Source organism: Colletes gigas, unplaced genomic scaffold, assembly GCF_013123115.1.
Source record: "Colletes gigas isolate AHSC1104 unplaced genomic scaffold, ASM1312311v1 Colletes_gigas_Sc00018, whole genome shotgun sequence".
NCBI classification, from domain to species: Eukaryota; Metazoa; Arthropoda; class Insecta; order Hymenoptera; family Colletidae; genus Colletes; species Colletes gigas.
The window spans coordinates 3,698,507-3,722,723 of NW_025106647.1; the positions used below are offsets into that span (position 1 = coordinate 3,698,507).

At 34.1% G+C, this 24,217-nt stretch overlaps 1 protein-coding gene across 1 annotated transcript in view; it reads right to left on the reverse strand.

Moving 5' to 3' along the window:
• The window catches only part of LOC122400415 (collagen alpha-5(IV) chain), a 101,952-nt gene that overhangs the window by 42,049 nt on the left and 35,686 nt on the right, over positions 1-24,217 (reverse strand). Inside the window, exon 2 of the mRNA XM_043401870.1 lies at positions 9,294-9,479. Coding sequence (XP_043257805.1) covers positions 9,294-9,479 — 186 coding nt within the window. The remainder of the gene's footprint in view (positions 1-9,293; positions 9,480-24,217) is intronic.

Below are 24,217 nucleotides of genomic sequence, written 5' to 3' on the forward strand. Positions count from 1 at the left end.
TATTCACGCGTACGTGGTTTTTACACTACTTTGAACGTAATTATTAACCTCAATCTATTATTAGTCTCCCAGTAGTAGTAAACTTATCGAAGCATATTAATTTACTAGATTGTATTTAATAAATGTAAACATTCTTAATGACCTTTCAAGTTTGAGTAACCTTAAAATATTCCAATAATGGGGACATTTATGCGGTCTCTCACGTAACTTTTTGGTGGTCTTTCATCTAATTTTGAGTGTTCCATAAGGTTGAAACGAGGATCATTATCGTAGTATCGCTACAACTTTTCGCGGGTGCGCCGATTGGAGACTCAACAACCAATCTCTGGGCGGAACTACATCCGGAAAGGTCCGCGTTTCTAACAACTAATTCGTGCCAATCCTGATAACGAGACAACGACGTAGACGGCTTCATCGGCCGACCGTGCAAAGCAGCCGCACGTGGGTATTCGCGTAATGTGTGTAATATCTGGGTAATCGTTACGTAGATAGGGATCAATGCCAAACGCGAGGAACGCGAGATGCTGTAATTTATCATTAACGCCTACGTCCAGAGCCGAATCGTTAACCCAAAGCGCAGAATTGTGCCATTCCCACTACCGCTGCTCCGCAATTTTCGTAGCGAGGTCTGCTGCTCGTTTTTGTTCGCCTCCAGCGACGCTTTTCGCGAGAGCGAATTCGATCACGACTCCCGGTGGACGCGCGGGAAATTTTTAAACGCGTGGTCGAGCCAATAGACAAATAAAACTTAGCGACTGCCTTTTTTTTTAATTCGAGTTTTACGTCGCATCGACCTATGGGTCATTAGCGACGATTAGGATCTGTTTCCTTCTTTCTATCCGGTCATATGCAGTGGTAGATGTTGATGTTCTTTAGGTAGTTCAGGGTATTTTCTATGTGCTTCTTTGTCGTCAGAACTTCTGTCGATGTTATTTTATATTTCTGCCTTTGGGTGTTGAATCTCCTGCATTCGAATAAAAGGTGGTTGGTTGTAATGGTTTCCTTGCAGACAGTGCACATTGGTGGTTCTGTTTTCTTAATTAAGTATTCATGTGTGAGTTTGCAGTGACCAGTTCTAAGCCTGGCCATGATTATCCTGTCTTTCTTTCTCATATTGCTGCTAGGCATTATTTGGAAGAAATCTTGGGTAACGTCATGTGTTTTTATTTTCTTGGATGTGGTCCATATTTTATTCCATGTTTGTTGTTCGATATGGCGTAATGCAACGATGAGGTCTTGGTGTGGGACTTGTCTGACGATGTTATCTGGTGGAAGTGCTGTTGCTTCTTTAGCGGCTATGTCGGCTGCCTCATTTCCTTTGATGCCTTGGTGAGATGGAACCCAGGCTAGGGTTATTTGTTTACCGTTATTGATGAGATCCGTATAGGTATAATGGATGTTTAGAATGACTCCATGTTCGGTTCCGCGATTTACATTTGCTATTGCCATGAGTACACTCATTGAATCGGTGAAAATGATGGAGGGTTGGACATTGTGGTTACGTATGTGGTTAAGTTCTTCAAGAACTGCCCAGGCTTCTGCTGTAAAAATGGATGAGGTTATTGGGAGGTGGAATTTCTTTGTCGTGGTGTCGCAGCCGATGGCAGTTCCTACTCCCTAGTCAGTCTTTGATGCATCAGTGTATATCGTTTGATGGTTTGGGTATTTGTCATACAGTTGTTGGAAGTAAAATCTATGTTCTGTGCTGCTTATTTGGTCTTTAGGAAACCTTGCGAGGTCGACGTTGATTTCTGGTGTTTTTAGAATCCAGGGAGCTAACTTCCTGAATTTACATGGAATAGTTGATGTTGATATAATCACAGTGAAACTATCGCATTTGGCAATTCTTCCATAGAATGGGTTTGGAAGCTTGGGTTTTTTAGCTTGTAGGTGGGTATATCTGTTTGTAAATATGTTATTGTATGTGGGATTATTTGGAGTGGAGGACATTTTGGCTGCGTATTTTATGCTCAGGTATTTCCTTCTTTGTTCTAATGATGGTTCTTTTGATTCAAACAATATGCTGTTTATTGGACTAGTCCTGTAGCTTCCAGTGGCTGTTCTTAGAGCGGCGTTATGTATTGAGTCGATTGTTTTCAGGGTATTGGGTTTAGCCGAGTTATAAACTATTGACCCGTAGTCGAGTTTGGATCTGATTAAAGCCTGGTAGGTTTGTATGATGATTTCTTGCTCAGCTCCCCAGCTATAATTTTCCAAAGCTTTAATGATGTTCATTTTTTTTGTGCATGTAGTTTTTAGATACTTCATATGTGGCTCCCACGATAGCTTATGGTCAAAGATGAGTCCAAGTATTCTAATGCTGTCTACTTTTTCGAGACTGCCTTTTTTTTTATCGATGCCAGAAATCGAAACACGTTTTACACGATTTTCTGTTAGGCCCGTCGATCACTATCACCCGAATTATCTTATTTTTAATGTTGCGTTATCGAGAAAAAGTGTAACTTTCTTGTTATCAGGCCCATCAGAAGGGGATATGGTTTTTTCTGAACAGGATATTTCAAAATTCAATAATCTCAATTTTCTTTTTACGCGGTAGATATGTTCTGAAGCAGCGGTTCTCAATCTGTGGTATATACGCAGAATATTTCCAGGTGAACTGAACCATATGAAACGAATATATTTTAGTTTTTGCTAAAATTATAATTTAAATAGCAAATGGTAACTAAATTTTACGCATGACGAATATAGTCGTCAAACACAGCTGGCTGGTTAATAAATGAACTGAAATAAATCTGAATCCCTATTGTTGGTCCTAATTTTATATCTATAACAAATTGTGTTTAACATAGTCTGACATTTTTCAAAAGGATGTTTAATATTTTAATTTTTAAGTATTCTAATATCTAGTGTTCGATCAATATTTTTTAGGAAGATTAAGCTTCAATCCCGATTTTATGCAAAAGGTATAATTATCTAGCAAACAATTCAGGGCTTATTATTACTATCAAACGTGTTATTATTGTCTTGTAAAAATTGATAGTAAATACTATTGAACGTACTGGCGTCTATGTTAGTTCATCAACAATTTATACTTTTATTTTTCACGAGTTATCGAAAGTTTTGATCACTATTCTGAGGGAGGCCATAACCGTGTTTCAAACGTTGAATTTCGCACATCCTTGAAGGAGTTCAACTGTTCAAAACTTTTCCGTGTCCACAGTTACGATAATTTTAATGACTTGGAGTGACTCGAACAGCGTGACAATTTTAAAGTTTCTAGGAATTCGTGAAGTAAAATTCTCGAAACTTCCAATGTTCCAGACGTCGTACAGTGTGTCTAGCAATGGACAAAAGTCAAAAAACTAAAGTTCATGTTTTATAAATTCTTATATCCTAAAATGTTAATAAAGGAACGTAGATTTTAACACTATAAATGATGCCAGAAAATTGCAATTTTCGGTGCAGTTTCTTAAACATGTGCCATTTACCGAAAATTTGTGTTTTTAATTTGATTTTTGCAAGTTGTGTACACTATTATAGTACCTTCCAAACTGCTAAACAATCTTTTTACAATATTAACAATTAGTCCTAATTTTTTATGTTAAATGTTTATCAACTTTGAATTGAGTTTAAAAAAAAATACCTTGATGATTTTTTGCATATTAATTTAGGGCACATTAAACTTTAATTCAACGCTGATTTTAGCTGCCCGAATTTGCCCGAAACAGAGAAAATGATCAAAATCGTTATTGCAATTACTGATACCTGCTTCGAATCAGAATCGGAATTAATCTAATAAAAAATGTTCTTTTATTTATTTACAAGATAAGAAATTGCATTTGTATCTATTTTATATTTTAATTAAAAAGAAATAAAGGAAAAACATTAGACTGATGCAAAGTTATGATTTTCTTCCCGAACGCCCATATACTCGAAATGATCGCTACGATATTTCAGACACTTCCTCTAAGCCAATCAAAAAACTTTTCGAACAAAAGTTACACAGCAATCACTTGACAAGGAATTGCAATAGTAGAAATTAGCAAAACAATTTTTATGCAACAAAAAATCAAGGTCGATTCAATTTTTTTTTAACAAAAATGTATAATTTGTGTACATCACGTCATGCACCTTTGTATTCTCTTTAAAAAAGTTTAAGAGGTCTTAGGTCGAAAATTGACTAGTTTAGAAGCTATGATTTTTGTTCTGAATTCCCATTTATGCGACACACTGTGCGTCGATGAAATTTAAAGATTTGTCAGTTTGTTTCAATCTACGGGAGAAACGTAAATTCGAGAAAATGCAACGGTACGAGTATTAACGAGTATTATTTTCTTTTATATTAGAATATTAATTTCATCGACTGAACAAGGATAAACTCGATATTTTTCTTATATTGTAAATACAATTTCGAACGAACGATGTTGTTTTTTCATGCTTCTTTAATAAATTTACTAAAGTCAGCCTCGTAAAAGCTTAGAGTGAAAAAGAAACGCGAGTCTTTAATGCCCTGGTATCATCATAAAATCTGTTGGTAAAAGGTGTTCAGTTTCACTTGTTGCATCGACAACGTGTAACACTGCACCGTTGAATACAGCATCCGTTTTACAGCAAAGATCATTAAGCCCGTAAAATTACCGTTACCCTTTAGAAGAATTTATTCTGCAGAATTATTCCAGGTTTAAAGATACCCAAGTCTCAAATATCAGTTGTTACAAATATTACTGCGAGTCTTTCAAATCGCTAATGATAGAAAAAATGTTTGGAATGATTTTACTTAGTGATTTCTATATTCATATTCCTTTAAAAAAGCAAACATTCAAAGGTTCAAGAATTTATATGCCTGTATGGAAAAAGAATTTCGGAGAAAATTGGTTAAAAATATTTGCAACGATTTTACTTTGTGATAACTTTTAATTTTTGTTTGTGGTAAATATTAATATTCTTTAAAAAGCAAATATCCAAAAGTTCAAGAATTTATATGCTTATATGAAGAAAAAATTTGGTGAAGATGTCGAGAACAAGACACTGAAATATATTAGGTTTGCAATATTTTTTGAAACGTTTGTACTTAAATTTAATAAAAACAAAAGTTGATTTTCGTGTGATGCAAACGAATTAAAGCGTCTCTACGTGCTAAAGTACAATGCAATACAATGCAAGTATAATGCAAATGCAACGTAACGAGCAATGTTAATGTAGAAAAAGTAAAAAAACGGTGGATAGAAAATTATACAAACTCCACGTACTTTAAGGTATAAATTATTTAAATACCGTGTGTCTGTAACTCGCTGAAAAGTTCTAATTTTAACGGTGCAAGCACGCGAGTGCGTCGAAACGAAACGCTGTCAAACGAGATTACATTAAATAAGATTACATAAATGCTGAATGAGGTTACGAGATGTACAGAGGATGCAGTAACGAGGCGATAAGAAACTTCATCAAAACGATGCGAAACGATGTTAAGAGCCTGGCTGTTTGACAACTCCTGTAATGAACGTCTATCGGTTCGCGGCCAGATAAGACTTTACGAGGGCATTGTTTTTTCCTTCTTTTTTTTTTACTTTACGACACTTACGGATTGCATCTTTGCACCGAGATGCCAGAGACTCTGTACGAGTCGTTCGGATGACGTCATGGCCCTTTCTGGTACCGCTGCACCGGGCGACCTTTTACACCACTGCAACGTTGCCAGTATCCCCGATTTTCTTAAAGCTTTGACCTTTTTGCCATTTCAGAAACGATGTACAATTCAAAATGACAACGATCCAAAATTCACGAACGATTTTACGATTTTTAAATTAATAATAAAAACTCTAGGTCACTAGAGCAGAGATTTTTCAATCTGGTATAAGGCATCTCCAAAAAAATATATGAGAGTTTCTGTCTTTGAAATTTATTACGTTTATCTTGATTAAATCAACATTGAATTATTTAACCCTTTTGTCAGGCAACTACCAGCCAACTACCAAAATTAAACTCTTTTTCCACACAGAGATTTATAAATGCCTATAATATCATTCATTTTGTAATGATTATAAAATTTAACCCGAATAGTGGTGCACTAAATTATCTTTTTTTTCTCGCATTTTTCTTTTTAATTTAGTCTTCCAAGGGCATTATATTAATATAGTGAAATCGTAAATATTAACGAAGATATAACGTTGTTCGTCGAGCGCGATCCAACGATAAGCAATCGATCTTTAAACTTCAAACGTGTTTTTCTCGAAACCGGTTTTTATACACTGGTAACCTTTTTCAGAACTACTCGTCCGATTGATTGGCAATTTAAACTATATGGTCACAGTAACATTGTGCTTTGTCGGCCAAAGATTATTTTAACTGTGAATATAGGGATATATTTAGTTTATAAGTTAGAAACTAGATGTAAGTTGGTATGGCGGAAGTCAGTAATTCGGTAATTATCAAAATATCGCAGTAATTCTTAAAAAGTTTGTTATATTCTTAAACCACGTCTTGTAGCTACGACAATAAAATAACCTTGCCTAGTAACAATTCAAATACTAATCTAATAATTAAACGACTGATTCGTATCGAAGCGTAACGACAATTCCAACGATACCCTCGTTAAATTCCCTCCATTTTTAACTCGGCCTGCACGCAGTTCCATAAAAATAGCTTCGATTTACGATCTGGCGTGGGCAAACTCTCCAGAAACGTGGGAGAGACGCTCGACGATCATACGTGGAGGACATCGATATAAATCGATATCACGCGAGTCTTTCCATCCGTTGCAGAATTTCGTTGAGCTCATCGTCGGACAAATCGGCACACATTGCATATCATCATGTACCATAACGTTGAAAAGAGACCACGCTCGACTAACCCAATCGCGTCGTTTAGAAGTTATAGTTCTGGGTTAAACTTCTTAAACCTTTGACTCTGGGTCAGCTGTTTCTTTAGTTGGAGAACGGGGAAAATATTGCTTCGAAACTTGTCGTATCGTACAAGATGCTTTCATATCGTGCGAGATTAGAAGTCAACGAATAAAAAGGCCTTTGTAGAGCATTATTTGAAGAATTCAAATACATTGAAAGCGAATTGTTCGGTTTTTATTCGTTATTTAGCATTTGTATCCGAATAAGAAATTTTCCCGTGTCCGACAGCGAATTCAATTCGCCCCGTTGTCGAACGAACGCGTCGCCATTTTTGCGAGCCAGGGAATTCGCATAAAGCGCCCGGTGAAATGAATGCCCGCACTGACGTCATGGTCCTTTCTGGAGAACGGATGCTACATTCGATGCCGCTGCATAACGTCGATGCCACGATTGAAAATGTTATCGAACTTTCACGAGAGTAGTTCTGTTTATACTGAATTCTGTTTACACGACACATTACAAAATGGCCAAGACAGAAACCAGAAACACTAATACACCTACTGGACGTATACAGGGTGGATAACGTAAGATCTTGCAAGATAGTTTCGCTAAAACTATAATGGTTAGTGTACAAAATTCTTTCATCATGCAAACATATAAATTCTCGAACCTTTAAGCACTAATGTTTCTAAAAAAATTACAAACTTAATATTTCAGTTGTTCTCGACCACCACTCATAATGTAAATATATAGTAAATAGTGATTTTCATAGCATGTAAAAAACTGTATCACCTTGTATATTGTAACGTTTTCGATAGGATATTTTGAGTTCTCTAATACGACGTGAATAGTCAACTTTCAAAACCTCATTTAGATTTTTATGCAATTGTATACGTATCATGTAACCATCAAAATTCTTGATCCTTTAAGCACTAATGTTTCTAAAAAAATTACAAACTTAATATTTCAGTGAGTTGTTCTCGACCACCACTCATAATGTAAATATATAGTAAATAGTGATTTTCATAGCATGTAAAAAACTGTATCACCTTGTATATTGTAACGTTTTCGATAGGATATTTTCAACTCCCTAACACAACGTCAAAAACTATCAAAATCTCATTTAGATTTTTATCCAGTATACGTACATATAACAAAAGTATGAAACAAAATTTTCGTAGTGATTTACCTTATCTTCTATAAAAAAAAAAATATTGAAACGTAAGAAATGCACAAAGTTAATTTGAAAAATAGAGAAAATTTCTACGGGATTTTGTACAATCTCAACTGAAATGTAACATCCTGTGGAGGAGGGGCCTTGTTCGTCGAAGTCTATCATTTTCGTGTCGCGTCGTATCGGTAGAGGGATGGAACGTGTTGCGAAAGAACGATTCGCCTTACTTCTGTACGAGAACATCGAGTGCGGGCGGACTTCGTGGGAGTCCGTCGGTAATTCTCTCTCGTTCAATCCGCTCTGCTCTTCCTCCGCATTTGGAAACGTTCTGCTTCTGGCCAATGACGCCATGCTATTTTTTTTTTTTTTATATTCTTCTTTCGAATCGCGTATACGTTGTCGGCGAATAATTGCATTAAAAACGAAAGGAAAAAAACACGCATCTGCTAAACTCGTTAGCTCGCCGAATGGCCCATGCGACGATCGCGTCACGCGATTCCAATTGGTCCCCTTTGATTGTACCCAGAATTGCTTTCGCGCCATTTTACTTTTTGGGGAACGTTCCGAGCGAGTGACTTGGGGTCGTCGATAGGCGATTTTTTAAATCCAGTATTATTGCAGTATAATTGCAGATCAAGGGTTGGGACAATTTTCTTAATTGCTAACAATATTTAAAGATTTTTATTTTGACAAATGAATAACTATCGATTCTGATACGTTATGATGTTTTAATTTTAATGTCACGCACACGCTGTAATTATAATATTATTGTTTAAGTTGCGATATTGGAAATAGAATGAAAACTATATTCTCTTTAAAGTTTATCTGAAGAAAAATTTAACTAATACAACGAGATATCAAATTTTTTTTATGTAATGTTATCCATTTCTCCAGATTTGGCAATTCAGACAAATTATTTTATACTTTCTACATATATGTATATAATCATCCTTGCAAATCGATTATCTGCGCTTTCGAAACCCTTGATTAGTACAAATAATAGAGTCCTACGTATTTATTTAAACTTATTTAGGTTAAGTTTACTTTCAACTTCTGTTAATAACGACTGTTGATGACAATGTTTGGATAACATACACGGTTTATCCTTTCGGTACTATCGGCGTGTTTGTCAGATTATGCGTGCGTTAGACGCCCATGGGCGTTCGTTGAGTATGCTTAACACATACGTCTACAATATTTCCGCACGACGCGTATTGCACGTTCTATTTTTAACACCAAAGGGTTTTAATAGTGAAACGACATTGTTTTAATTTTGCAAGCGTTTAAATAACGGTCATTGGATGAAATTGTTCACTTACCCTGTAACCCTTCTCTCCCATGCCACCGTATTCTCCACCAGCTCCTTTTTCACCCTTTGGACCGAGAGGACCATCTGGACCAATGTCACCCGGCATACCTTCCGGGCCCTGTGGTCCAGGGACTCCAATAAAGCCCAAAATACCCTTTAAACCCGTGCAGTTGCATTTGCACCCGTTATCGCAGGTCTGAAACAAACAAAAGAGAAGCAAAATTAAAAACAATATACAATTTTGCAAATATAATTTACGATTTGTATAAATTTTATGCCTTGCTGCAGGTTCACGAATGTTGTATCGAATTATTATTCTGTGTAATTGCACGTAAAGTTCAATCGAATTATTATTCTGTGTAATTGCACGTAAAGTTCAATCGAAGCATTTATACATATTTATAATTATGTCATACAACAAAAAGGGTAATGCATTTTAGAAGAGTAACAAAACAATTTTCAAGTTCTTTTTCTCTTACTATTTTTCCTTTTTCAAGGTTCTCATTTAATTTAATAAAATTAATAAATAATTCAGTTTTATTATCTTGCTCGATGTAATAACAAAATACATTCCCTGTCAAGGTTATTCTACGTAACAAAGACCGTGGAGAATAGATAATATTAACAATATCATAACGCGTTTGTTAAAATTAAATTTCAACACTCGTAATAAAAATTAAGAGAAATTAATGTCCAGGAATACTCTGGTTTTCAAGTTATAATACAAGAACGAACATTTTTTCACGACGACAATTTGAGAACGAGTTACGTCATTCCATCCCAAGGGACGTTGCTTACATGAATAATGCGAAAGCACGGGAAAATGGACCTGTGCTTCCCCGCATTTGCCCCGCAGGACGAAAGTTGTTCGCTGCTTATGTCAACGAGACTTTGAGAGCGTCCAACCATTTTCTAGGAAACTTTGATGCGGCGTGTAGCTTACACGGACACGAGACACGTGCTCGTTCATCCTTGTCTGTCGCCATGTTACCTCCATGCACGTGCAATGTGCCTTTTCCACAGACACGATACGAACACGTCGCTAAACACTTTTGTATTAAAAAGTAGAGCAACCACCGTTTACGTTCTGTGGTTTATTAGCGTTGGTTATTCAGCTGCTCCGATGTTTATTGTGGGCCGAATTTAGAAATTTCGAACATTCAACTTCGCCGCGCTTCCGGAACACTCGAAGCTCGAAGCTATCGTTGTTCGAGATTTCGTGACAAACGGATTGGAAATTTACATTCGCTGGACAATTCTGCTAATTCTTTATTTCGCAAAAAAATATTAATGCGTTATCGGATCAAGAACCGTACGTAATATTTTGCAAAAATAAAATTTTGATTTTGAACCATTGTAAACTACATAACCTAAAGTTTGAAAGAGAAGTGTATTCCATTTATTATGAATTAATACATTCACTTCCAGATTAAGAACTGCATAATATTTTACAAAATTAAAATTTTGATTTTGGACCGTTCTAAACTACATAACCTAAAATTTGTATCAGTACTTTTTTGTAAGTTAAAATTCAACTTGAGAATTTTTCTCTGTTCTACAGTGGTAAATTCTTTGGTGTGGCAAGGTGTTTAAATATTAAATAATAAAAGAATTTTGAAATAATAAATGAATTTAAAAGAGAAAAACTCACACGTGTATCTATAAAATGGATAATTTTCGTAGTCTTTGGACAGAGATCGAAGTCGATAGATAAAAAATTCACAAATTGAAAATAATAACATGACGATCGATGTGCAGTGAACATATGGTAGATTAAATTCTATAATATGAGATAAATAGTATCTAAGAAAAGTACGGAGAAATAAAAATTAACGTTCGTGTAACTCAAATAAAATTTCAATGGTTAGAAAAAAATAAAAATTACATCTCGTTGCTAAAAATATTTAAACATCGAGGACGTTGGTGTTACTTTTTAAACAGAGTTCCGGTAATTCGAGTGAGTTCTGTTTAAAACGTTTCAATAACAAGGATTTATGTAACAGAAGAAAAAAACGAAACCGCGCTTCAGAATCCGCCCACAGATGAAAATTACGCGGAATCAAGGTCACTCTTGCATTAATGCATCAGTTTAATGCCGCCTACGCGATTGGTTGTGACAATTCACCTTGTTTCCAATCGCGTGTCAAGGTATCCTCGTCACTTTGGAATTTTACAAAGCTTCTAAGAATCGAACGATGCAACGACCTCTTGATTATACGACCCAGAAATTTAATAATTTATCATCGTCGCTCCGAAATTGATTTAATTCGCATGATCTGAATACGGTGGACACTTGTTTAACGAAAAAAGAAAATCCCGACCAAAAATTAACGCGCGAGACGAAAACTTGTTTCGGATTCGGAGCGTACCCTAATTTAACTTTCACCCTTTAAAAGTTACACGGGAAATTAAGCAATTTATTCATTAATTTCAGATCAACAATTTTTTAAAACTGAAATAAAATTTTGCAAATCTTTAAGGGAAAGAAATTATTCAACTTAAGTAATGTTAAATAAATAATCAATTTTCAATTTTGTCTTTCCTCAACAATCAAATTGATTGCATTCAAAAATTGCTTCTATTAATAGAATTAATGAAATGGGAGCTTTGTAGAGGGTTGTTTCAACTCCGAAATCTAATAATTCGTATTGTTAAGTATTTTTTATATTCTTTCACATTAAGTGCATTCTGTAGTTTTTAAAAAATTTAAATTTCCCATAAATGCATAAATAACCGCAGTTTAGTAATAACATAATAAGCTCGAGCAAATAAAATCTTTTATAATAAAAAAAATTATAAAATCGTGAAATTTTCGCTAATTTTGAGCTCTCGTTTTCAAACTCCAGAGGGCTCTTGAGGACTCAAAATGAATCTAATTGTTTACTAAAAGTATGTGCCTTTTTATCCCTTTGAAGAAAGCAAGGCTCGTGTTCGTTTCCCCAATAAAGGATCCCACTTTCAGCGGTCTCGTAACTCGTTACAAAATTCGATTCTTCGCTGGTCTTATCTCTCACGATATTCATTTTTACACGATGACCTCGGAGGGGAACAAGATCTTCCAAATATGTATCGCCAGCGCCACATTTGCTTGCTTTCAACCATCGACGTGACGTAACCGTGTCCAACTTGGACGAGAATCGCATTCGCGCGTGACATAATGTCGCGATTACGCGATAGCACGATCTGTCGCGAATTACCGCTTCTCAAATTGTTAAGAATCGCTGAAATTAGCAAACTGCACCCAAGGGTTGAGTCGACCCGTTGACATGTCTAGGAAAGTTCTTAAAATTTGTTCAAACCTTAGTATGAAAAACAGAAATATTCGATCGTTCGATGGGGTGATGCCATTATACAGTGTTTTTAATAACACTGGAATTATTTTAAAATTTTATAAGCGAAGGGAATGTTTCTCAAGCGCTAAGCGTTTGAAAGAAAAGTTCTCGAAGCGCCGGTCACAGATGACCACCATGGCAATTAATGGGATAATATAATAAGATATTACACTATACTTCAGAACATATAGAAATTATTGTTATTTAGAAGTTATACAAATTTTTTATTACTACACTATATTGTACTGTATATTATACAGTACACTAATAGAAAACTTATATAACGTCTGAATAGCAATAATTACTGTTTGTTATACAGTATAATTTAGTAATAGAAAATTTGTATAACTTCTGAATAACAATAATTACTGTATATTATACAGTACACTAATAAAAAATTTGTATAACTTCTGAATAACAGTAATTACTGTTTGTTATACAGTATAATATAGTCATAGACAATTTGTATACTTAATGAATAACAATAAATACTGTATGTTATACAGTATAGTATAGTAATAGCAAATTTGTATAACTTCTGAATAACAATAAATACTGTATGTTATACAGTATAATATAGTAATAGCAAATTTGTATAACTTCTGAATAACAGTAATTACTGTTTGTTATACAGTATAATATAGTAATAGCAAATTTGTATAACTTCTGAATAACAGTAATTACTGTTTGTTATACAGTATAATATAGTCATAGACAATTTGTATAATTAATGAATAACAATAAATACTGTATGTTATACAGTATAATATAGTAATAGCAAATTTGTATAACTTCTGAATAACAGTAATTACTGTTTGTTATACAGTATAATATAGTCATAGACAATTTGTATAATTAATGAATAACAATAAATACTGTATGTTATACAGTATAATATAGTAATAGCAAATTTGTATAACTTCTGAATAACAGTAATTACTGTATGTTATACAGTATAATATAGTAATAGCAAATTTGTATAACTTCTGAATAACAGTAATTACTGTTTGTTATACAGTATAATATAGTCATAGACAATTTGTATAATTAATGAATAACAATAAATACTGTATGTTATACAGTATAATATAGTAATAGCAAATTTGTATAACTTCTGAATAACAGTAATTACTGTTTGTTATACAGTATAATATAGTCATAGACAATTTGTATAATTAATGAATAACAATAAATACTGTATGTTATACAGTATAATATAGTAATAGCAAATTTGTATAACTTCTGAATAACAGTAATTACTGTATGTTATACAGTATAATATAGTAATAGCAAATTTGTATAACTTCTGAATAACAGTAATTACTGTTTGTTATACAGTATAATATAGTCATAGACAATTTGTATAATTAATGAATAACAATAAATACTGTATGTTATACAGTATAATATAGTAATAGCAAATTTGTATAACTTCTGAATAACAGTAATTACTGTATGTTATACAGTATAATATAGTAATAGCAAATTTGTATAACTTCTGAATAACAGTAATTACTGTATGTTATACAGTATAATATAGTAACAGAAAATTTGTATAACGTCTGAATAATAATAATTACTATATAGTATATAATATATCATCATAGTAATATAAAATAGAATAATAATAACTTTCATCGAAGACGATCGAGATACGATGTTCGAAAGCTGCGAGTCGAACAGTGGCATACATGTGTCGATTGACGATGCATTTAATTGTTAGTTGTTTATTAATTACATAGGAAAACGTACACTCTGGTTGAAAATCAATCAAACCTTGCATTGCTGAAGAGCACATTTCACATAGCAGTGGATAGTAAATGCATTGCACTCGCATATTCGATCAATGCTAAAGGACGTATTAAACGTGATGACGGAGTACTATGTTACGCGTTATGACTGGTAATCTGCATGGTGAACGAAGTGCACCACTTAAGCTAAGAAGACTGTCCTTGTCGACAAGTTTATGCGTTATGAATATGTATTCGCATCAATAGAATCACTGTTTAAACATTGAGCGTAAAGTGTAAGAAACAGTAATTTCTGTCTCTCTATTGTGTATACAGCTTCTCTAATATGTATTATGTCGGAGCGTCTCTGATTTATTCGCGTCGTTGCAACGGTATAGAACATTCATTACCTGGATTAATAGGGAGACGATTCAATAGAAACGCTTCCTCTTCTGACGCTGAAAATTCTGTATTCCGTATTATTCTAATAACAACACCTACAAACACTTTATAAAGATCCTTTGACGAAATTAAAATTTTTATCTGTATTTTAATATTTGACAACATTCTGCAATTAATTGTAGTCGATTATTATCTTCCTTCTTGTAAATTCATTAACATTATACTTGTTCTACTGTTACTTATAATTTCTTGACTAGGTGTGAAATTAATTTATAAATTGTAAGATATTAATTTTACACATAGATTAGGATCATTACAATTTTTTATAAAATATCACCGACTTGAATAACTCTAGAACATGTCAAATAATTGCATTAAATAAATAAAATTGTATTTATACAGATTCTGTGCGTATTAATAATCTTATATAAGCATTTATAATCGTGGCTATGTAATTTTACACATTTTTGTTACTTGGTCAAGTTTAAATTAATTGAATCAGATAATAGATTTTGATATAAAGTACTGAACTACGTTTAACGTGTCGTTTGAACTGTTTCGAATGTTTTTCTTAGTATTCTGTGCCGTGGAAAAGACGCTTATACGTGTATACACCATCTTTGAAATATTTCTCATGCTCCGGGACTTTTGAAGTGATCTTGTAAACCTAATCGTGAAGAGCGAGTTCTAGCATCTGCTATGCGTTTTCGCCGAATGGCGGACGTTTACGAGACCCGCAGGCCCAAATATTTATGTTACCGTTGAGGTTTCTGGACCTATGATGTCAAATTTACTACAAAACCTTGTAAACAGATTTTTTCCAGGCCAACAAGACCCACTGGAGCTTGGAATTGACACAAGTTTTTCCGTGTATCAGAGAGGAGTTGGTGATGTCATTGAGCTGTTACCCTAATTTTCTTACCTCCCCTAGCACCCTCAAACTAAACAACTTCTGAACATTTTTCATAATGTAATGACACTTCCACACTGTAAACAAATTCTTATTCGTATCATATTTAAATTTAATTTATAGGGTGTTCGGCCACCGCTGGGAACAATTTTAATGGGAGATTCTAGAGGCAAAGATGAGACGTGAATCAAGAATATCAATTTGTTGATTGTGGCTTCGTTAAAAAGTTATTAAAAAATTAAATTAAAAAATTTCAAATCATTCACGCAAAAATTATTTTCGGTTGCGGGGGTCAATTACAATCATTTTTGGTGAATAGACACACCCTTGAAATTCTACGTACTTTCGAGAAAAAAATTCGCGTAGGTGATGAAATTTTTCGGACGAAATTGAAAATGTCAAATCGTGTTGGAAAAATTATTTTTGGTTGCGGGGGTCAAATACAATCATTTTTAGTGAATACACATACCCCCGAAATCTTAACCATTTTCAAGAAAAAAATTCCTAATATAAAATGTAATTTATGGCCAGAAATGTTGCCAGAAAATTTCATGCGAATCTTTAAAATGTCATAACTTCTGTACGGATTGGAGGATTTTAATGTTCCAAACGGCAAACAACGCGTATTTTGGAGAAGAATATGCAGAAATTTTAAAAATATTTGAAAAGTTGTTCCTTAACCCCGTAAAGTGAGAAAAACCCCATAAAAATGGTCCAACATTCAAACGGTCATAATTCCTACAGTAGTGATTATAATCCAATGAAACTTTTTTCTGAAGTAGAGTTCATGGGTACTTAAAACAAAGTGTTGGACAATTTTTCCGTAGGACGTCAAACAAATTTATTAAAAATCAAAAACTAGTTTTTAAGAAAAATCGATAGGTGCTGAAATTTTTCGGCGAAAAAAAAATTTCAAATTGTTCTTGAAAAATTATTTTCGGTTGCGGGAGTTAATTACAATCATTTTTGGTGAGTAGACACACTCCTGAAATCCTACGTACTTTCGAGAAAAAAATTCTTTACCGAAAATATACTGTGTGGCCGGAAATCTTTCTATAACTTTTTAACAAAGCCTCAATCAACAAATTAGTATCCTTGATTTTTGTCTTATTTTGGCTTCTAGAATCTTCCAGTAAAATTTTTCCCAGTGGTGACCGAACACCCTGTATAAGAATTGAAAATTTTAATTTGTAAAATGGTATTAAAATTTCTTCCTTAATGAAATTACATACTTGTGATATGTGAACTATGTTGAATAAAAAAATGATAAACATTATAGAGCTTTTACTAAAATGTGGCACTTAACAGAATCTGAAATGTAATAATTAAATTTTCAAGAGTGTACGTATATCTTTGAATTGTTTCTTTATTAAAGAAAACAAATGTTTATTCAACTTTTTGATGTAAAATTGAATTCCATCTAAAATTCATAGTATCAACGATGGTTAAAAAAGAAAGAACCGAAGTACACCCATCAAATCATTTAGAGTATCAGTTTACGGCTAATAAAAAGAAGTTTCAAGAGATTTAGTACAGTAATATTTTTCTGGATGTTTCGTTATACTATATGGCCCGAATAAAGTACTGCAACTTCACATTTTTTCTAATTTAACGTATTATTCGAATAAGAAATTCTTTTAGGAAAAATGGGTCTCACCTTAATTTTTTTGAAATGGAAGTATCGATATGATAAAAAAATGGTTCGAGTAAATATTATTTAATTTGATGAGAGCTATCAAAAAAAAAACAAAAGAAGACCATTTTCCATTTTTAAAAATTTAAGACTTCTTTTCCTTCTAACAGTTACTTTAACAGAATTCTTCTAGGAAAAAAGGGATCCACATAAATTTTTTTTCAAACGAAAGCGTCGATACGATAAGACAATTGTTCGTGTAAATATTGTTTCGAAGTAAATTTATGTTGGAACATTAATACTTAAAAATTGTACTTTCGCAACTGCATTCGAATTTCGACGACGATAAACATGGAAACAACAAGGACAGATAATTGTTCCTCTTCCTTCTGCGATAGTAAAACTTCGGTTTACGGTTGCCAAATAAAATTCGATCGCCAATTGCAATAAATTCTCTAAAGGTTTGAGCTAAATTACTTTCGGTATTTGACTTGTTCACCAGGCGTATTACTCGTTTCACTTTATTTATCGTAAAGAAACCAAAGACTCCCGAGCAAATTACGCTGTAGAGTTTAATGCACCAATTTAATTTTCCCTCTTGGCACTGGAACGCCTAAGAACACCTTTCCTACCAGCTGTACGATCACGGATTCTGGACGCTCGCGCGATAAAGGCGCTACCAACAATGGCCGTGTCGGCGACGCGGAATTAAAGTATTGTTAAACAAGTTCTACGAGGGCAGGTAACGTGCGTGTTTACGGTGATCGCGGTATTGCTCTTATCGGTTCGTGGCGTTACGGGGTTAAGTTCCGCGATGGACGTTCTTTAGCGCGATGCAATACCTGGTAATAGAATGAATTCCATACTTGCAACATATTTGTTTTCTTACGCTAGTCGACAAAATTATAAGGCACCGTTGCACACATAAAAATATTACATATGTACAGTGAGAATACCTGGAACCAATAATCACAAGTTTTCTATAAATTTTTATTCCTAAGAATATAGGAGAATTCAGTAAGTAATTTCTTCTCGTTTGTCAATGAAAATAAAATTCATTCGGTTTATAATTTTACTATATAAAAATTTCATTGTTTGCTGGAGGAGGACTCCAAATATTAAATTGCATTAAACTGTTTTTTCAAAAAGTAACCACTACCAATTATCAAAGCTTTTTAAAAACAAAATACTTATCACCCAATATCTATATAACAAATTAACGTCTGAAAACAACTTAATCCTTATCGGTCCAGAAGTGTTTCAAGCCTACTCGCCCCTGTGTCCAAGTTATTTTTCATACGAAAAGAAATTACGCCAAGTACAGAATAAAAGATATTTATTTTTCAGTGAAAACTGATCTATTTTCAGAGTAAGAGAATAAAGAATTTATAATAATAAACATTCTACCTAATAAGTAGACCCGCTAAGGGGGCAATAACATCAAATTTCACTGCTTTCGCTAAAATTGCTAAATAGAACTCGACGATGTTTATCAAATTACTCTTAGAATCGCGAATTGTTGAAATTCCACACATCTCTTGTGACCGCCATTTCTAGGTGCTTTTCTCGATTCTGGCGTTTCCGAGCGCCGAATATAAATGCTCAGCATGGCGCTAGTGTATCGCAAAAAAGCTGCTGCACTTGAAATGGATCCGATTACATAAAATTGTGCAGGCGTAAACGTTCGACGTTACGTACCTGCTAAATATTCAGACGACCAGCGATTCGTGAAACGATCGGTTTACGCATCGACAAAAGAGATCGGGGAATCACTCTTTCTAACGTAAGCGAAAAATTCGAAAGGCGATAAAACTTTACGAAGAATTATTGTAATCGGTACTAGCAAAACAAGCAGACTTTGTTTTATAGTTAAAGCATTCTTAATTCATTCTTATCCTTTAGAAGTAATTATTTCACCCCCTTTTCAGGTATTTTTCCTTTACAACTACAGCTTTCCAGTAATTTTTATACACGAAATACTATATAATTTTAACGACAGTGAATTAATTTTATCCTATATTCCACGAAATAAAATTAATCTTTATAAGTAACTATATCACCCACTTTTTAGGTATTTTTCCTTTACAACTACAGCTTTCCAGTAATTTTTATACACGAAGTACTATATAATTTTAACGAAAGTGAATTAATTTTATCCTATATTCCACGAAATAAAATTATCATGGCGCGAAGCTTCACGATTATTTTATAAAAAAAATTGTGAGTCATGCGATTGCTCATTGCGAAACGTGCGCGACATTTAAAATCTGTTGTACTCCTTTAAGGAGTGGTACGAAAAAAAAGCAACATATGATTATATGCACGATTAATTGTGACACTTCGAGCCAGACGCGGTTCCTTGTAGCTTTATGCAACCCGATTCTGAGTACAGATTGCCCAGACCGGTCCAATTCGGTCTGGGACCGGTATCAAAGGTGTGCCGAAATCGCCGAACTTTCTCAGCAGAGTTCACCAACATTAACCCATTTATGCTCACACTTGCATCGAACGAAACCTTTATCGATCATTAAACGTATTAAATCCCGCGATGACGTCGGCGGCTTTATCTGACTCTTCGTCGGAAAAGAAGCAGGGGTAATTTCATTTTTAATAATTAAATGTAAAAGCCGCACTATAATTACACATCGTTCATCGCATAATAAAAACATAAATGTCTTTACAGATTATTGAAAGGAAAATATTTTCGGATATACGAAATTGGCCAAAGTTAAATTCGCCATCGCGAAGAACACAATTTATGGATTGAAACTTGTTCCAACCCAGCTCTTGTTTAATTATTTATATTCGCCATCTCGTGAACATTGCACGATCAACCTCAAGTTGAAATCATTCAACTTTAGAAACATTTTTTAATATTAGTAACTGTTTCAAAGATGACACCCTGCATATTTCTTGTATTTTTTATATTTTTGCATCAAACTTATATCATAGAATACACTTGTTCGCATCCAGTTCTTGTTTAATTTCTTATATCCGCCATATTGGTTTTGCCATCTTCTGAATTTTGCAGGATCAACCTCAACTTGAAATCATTCAATTTTCACCAGAAACATTTTTGGATATCATCGACTGTTTCAAAGATGACACCCTGCATATTTCTTGTATTTTTTATATTTTGCATCAAACTTATATCATAGAATACACTTGTTCGCATCCAGTTCTTGTTTAATTTCTTATATCCGCCATATTGGTTTTGCCATCTTCTGAATTTTGCAGGATCAACCTCAACTTGAAATCATTCAATTTTCACCAGAAACATTTTTGGATATCATCGACTGTTTCAAAGATGGCAACCTGCATATTTCTTGTACATTTTATATTTTTATATTTTTCCATCAAACTTATATCCGCCATATTGAATTCGCCATTTTTTGAATTTTGCAAGATCAACCTCAAGTTGAAATCATTCAATTTTCACCAGAAACAGTTTTTTACATTATTAACTGTTTCAAAGATGCCACCCTTCATATTTCTCCTTTGCATCGAACTTAATTGCGAACCTATCGTTTCCAACATTACTAAAACCGATCATTTTAACACGTTTTCTTTTTTCGAAAACCTGATATTCCAAGCACAATTCCTTGTCCTGATACCAAAAAATCTACAAGATAGGTATCGTTCGAGTCCCCTCGGAAGAACTGAAATATGCAATGGCGGAACGAAAGAAAGGGAAAACGCATGTGAGATCCGCGAAACCCTTAACGACAGAGACGTCCGCCTACGGTTCCAGATGGCACGTAACGTCCAAGTAACACGCGCCTGCGCGCCAGGATCCGCGTGTATCAGAAACAATATCGTTTCGCGGGTAAAAGAATCGACTGACCTAACTAAGTGGTCCACGCTGGACAAGATACCAGAGAACGAAGAAGAAGCGAGAGACAAGGGTGAAGCAAGCTCACGGGTCGAAGATAGGACGAAGAGGGGCCCAGTCTTCGGAATCTGCATAATGTGCAGTAATATTAAGCGTTCTCAGCTCGACCGTACGACGCTGGCCGGGCGGAATCGTGGGTAGACGGTACGTATACGTGTATCGTAAGCTCTCGTCTCTCCCCTGTTCGCAGCTTCCCTCTCCACGGCAACGTTCTCGGTTCTTTTTCCTCCTGTTTCATCGATCCGCGGCCCCGCATCTTCTCTGGCACGTCGCGTCGTTCCCTCTGTTCGACTCCGGAGCGGACGAGTCATCGTCCAGAGGAAAGGGCCGATCAGACCGAAAGACCTTTCCGTGGGCAGGCGAAACTTTTACACGAGGCCCTATTATACTAAATAATCTCAGCTATTGGCTTATGCACCGTATTGTTTTACAGCTCACAGCGCCGATCTACCTTTGCTTTCTTCGTAAAACACAACCCGGCGAGCCAACTACACGTAGATATGTCACGTTCTCGAAGGACTCGCATTCTCGATACCGCACGACTTATAATGCCGCTCGATCGCGAGACTTTTAACCTCTTGCCTTCCTTTTAACACATTGGCGCCGACATACATATATGTACTACCTTCCGTAATTTACCGGACATTTTCCTTCTCCGCCTTGGAAAATGCAAATCAATTATTATCTCCTTTTAGTCATTTTTAATTACTACTTTACTGTAAATTTTATGGTACTCGTATGAAACTAAAATAAATATGCAATATGTGAAATTGTAAGAGGAAGGAAATTTTGAAAACAAATGTGTTTACGATCGAAGGACTTGGAACGGTATTGATAAAAAAAAAAGTATTAAAGAATGATTTTTGATAGAATTCTACTATTGATTTAAACGATCGTTTTCGAACGAGGCTAATACACTTGTAAAATGAAAATTTTGAACTATTATTTTGGTCAAATCCATATCATATAGTTGTTTCCTTTCTAATGTAACGGATAAATAAGTATTAGTTTCATTTTATAATTTATATCGCTTCACAATGTTAATTCGTTTTTATTTTACGTTCGCTAAGTGTCCGGTCAGTTAAAAGCGAAATTTTGTTTTTAGACAATTGGAAACTAGCCACAATTTATCATAGAATTTATTTTTACAGTCTCAAAATTCAAGAGTTCTATCCAGATTTATTTTCTTTAACACCTAATCTTGAGAATTAAGTTTTTGAACTCCTCAGTGAAAAATCGTGTAGATCAGAGTAAATTAGAGTAGATGCAGCGATCCTAATTATAGAAACAGCCCGAATCGACTATCGAACGTAGAGGACAGCCAGTGAAAGGGAATGTCCCTTTAGTGGTGGGGATGAGCATCGGACATTTATGTCGTAGATTCGTTCGAGCATATATCCAATGTTCACTCAATGGTTTATGTTCCTAATATGATCGGTCGTAATATCTTACGAAGTAAGCACTAAAATTTATCGCCCGTGAACCGAATTAATCCTTAAATGTCATACTCTGATTTACGTGCCAAGTAAACAATTATAGAAGGGGAAGTATTTTAATGAATTTTAAAAATATGAAAATTTATTGGACCACAATAATTTTACATCACATTCGGCGAAATCTATACTAGAAGTATACAGGGTGTTCGGCCACCTGTGGGAAAAATTTAAATGAAAAATTCTAGAGGCCAAAATGGGAAGAAAATCAAGAATACCAATTTGTTGATTGAGGATTTGTTAAAAAGTTATTAACGATTAAAGTTCCAAACCGACCGGAAACTTTGTCGACAATATTAAAAAATTTCAAATCGTTCTGAAAAAATTATTTTTGGTAGCAGGGGTCAATTACAATTATTTTTGGTTAATAGACATACCCTCGAAATCCTAACTATTTTCATAACTTCTGAACGGATTGAAGGATTTTAATGTTTCAAAAAGCAAATAACGCGTATTTTAGTGAAGAATATGTAGAAATTCTAATAATATTGAAAAAGTTGTTCCTTGACCCCGTAAAGTGAAAAAAACCACATAAATATGGTTCAATTTTCAAACGGCCACAACTCCTACAATAGTGAATATATTTCAATGAGACTTTTTTCTGAATTAGAACTCATGAGTATCTGCAAAAGAGTATTAGGCAACATTTTTATAGGGCGTCAAACAAGATTACTAAAAATCAAAAACAAATTTAAAAAAAAACCGACAGTTAGTCCCCTTTTTCGGCGAAATTAAAAAGTTTCAAATCATTCTGAAAAAATTATTTTCGGTTGAAGAGGTCAATTACAATCATTTTTGGTCAATAGATATACCTAAAAAATCCTACGTACTTTTGAGAAAAAAATTCGAGTAGGTGCTGAAATTTTCGACAAAATTAAAAAATTTCAAATCGTTCTGGAAAAATTATTTTTGGTTGTGGAGGTCAATTACAATCATTTTTCATGAATAGCCATACCCCCGAAATTCTACGCACTTTTGAGAAAAAAATTCCTTACCGAAAATACAATGTCTGATCAGAAATGATCATAAAGAATCATAACTCCTGAACGGATTGAAATATTTTAACGTTTCAATATGCAAAGCCTCAAACAAAAAATTGGTATTCTTGATTTTCGTTTTATTTTGGCCTCTACAATCTCGCATTAAAATTTTTCCCTAATATATAAATAAAAAAATTTGTCAAAAAATTTTATTAATAAATTATTCTTGGGTAGATCAAATTGGAAAGACATTTCTCAGATTCCAATTTTTGCACGCGTTTTATGTTTCTTTAATTATAATTAAAAACCTGTAGACTCGAACAGTTCTAACCTATTCTGTACAAAAGTGAAACAATTTTTCTTTGCTTTGATACAAATTAAATGCAAAAGTATCAATTATATTGCAATCAACAGCGATTTAACTTTTACTAGGCCTATTGGTGGTCATACAAAGTTAAATATTTTTTTTCCCCTTTCCTTTCCGGTTTATTAATTTTTTTATTCGCGTTCAGGTGGTCCGCAGAGGCTCGAACCTTTCGTTTTCTTGTTTCGATCATCCTCG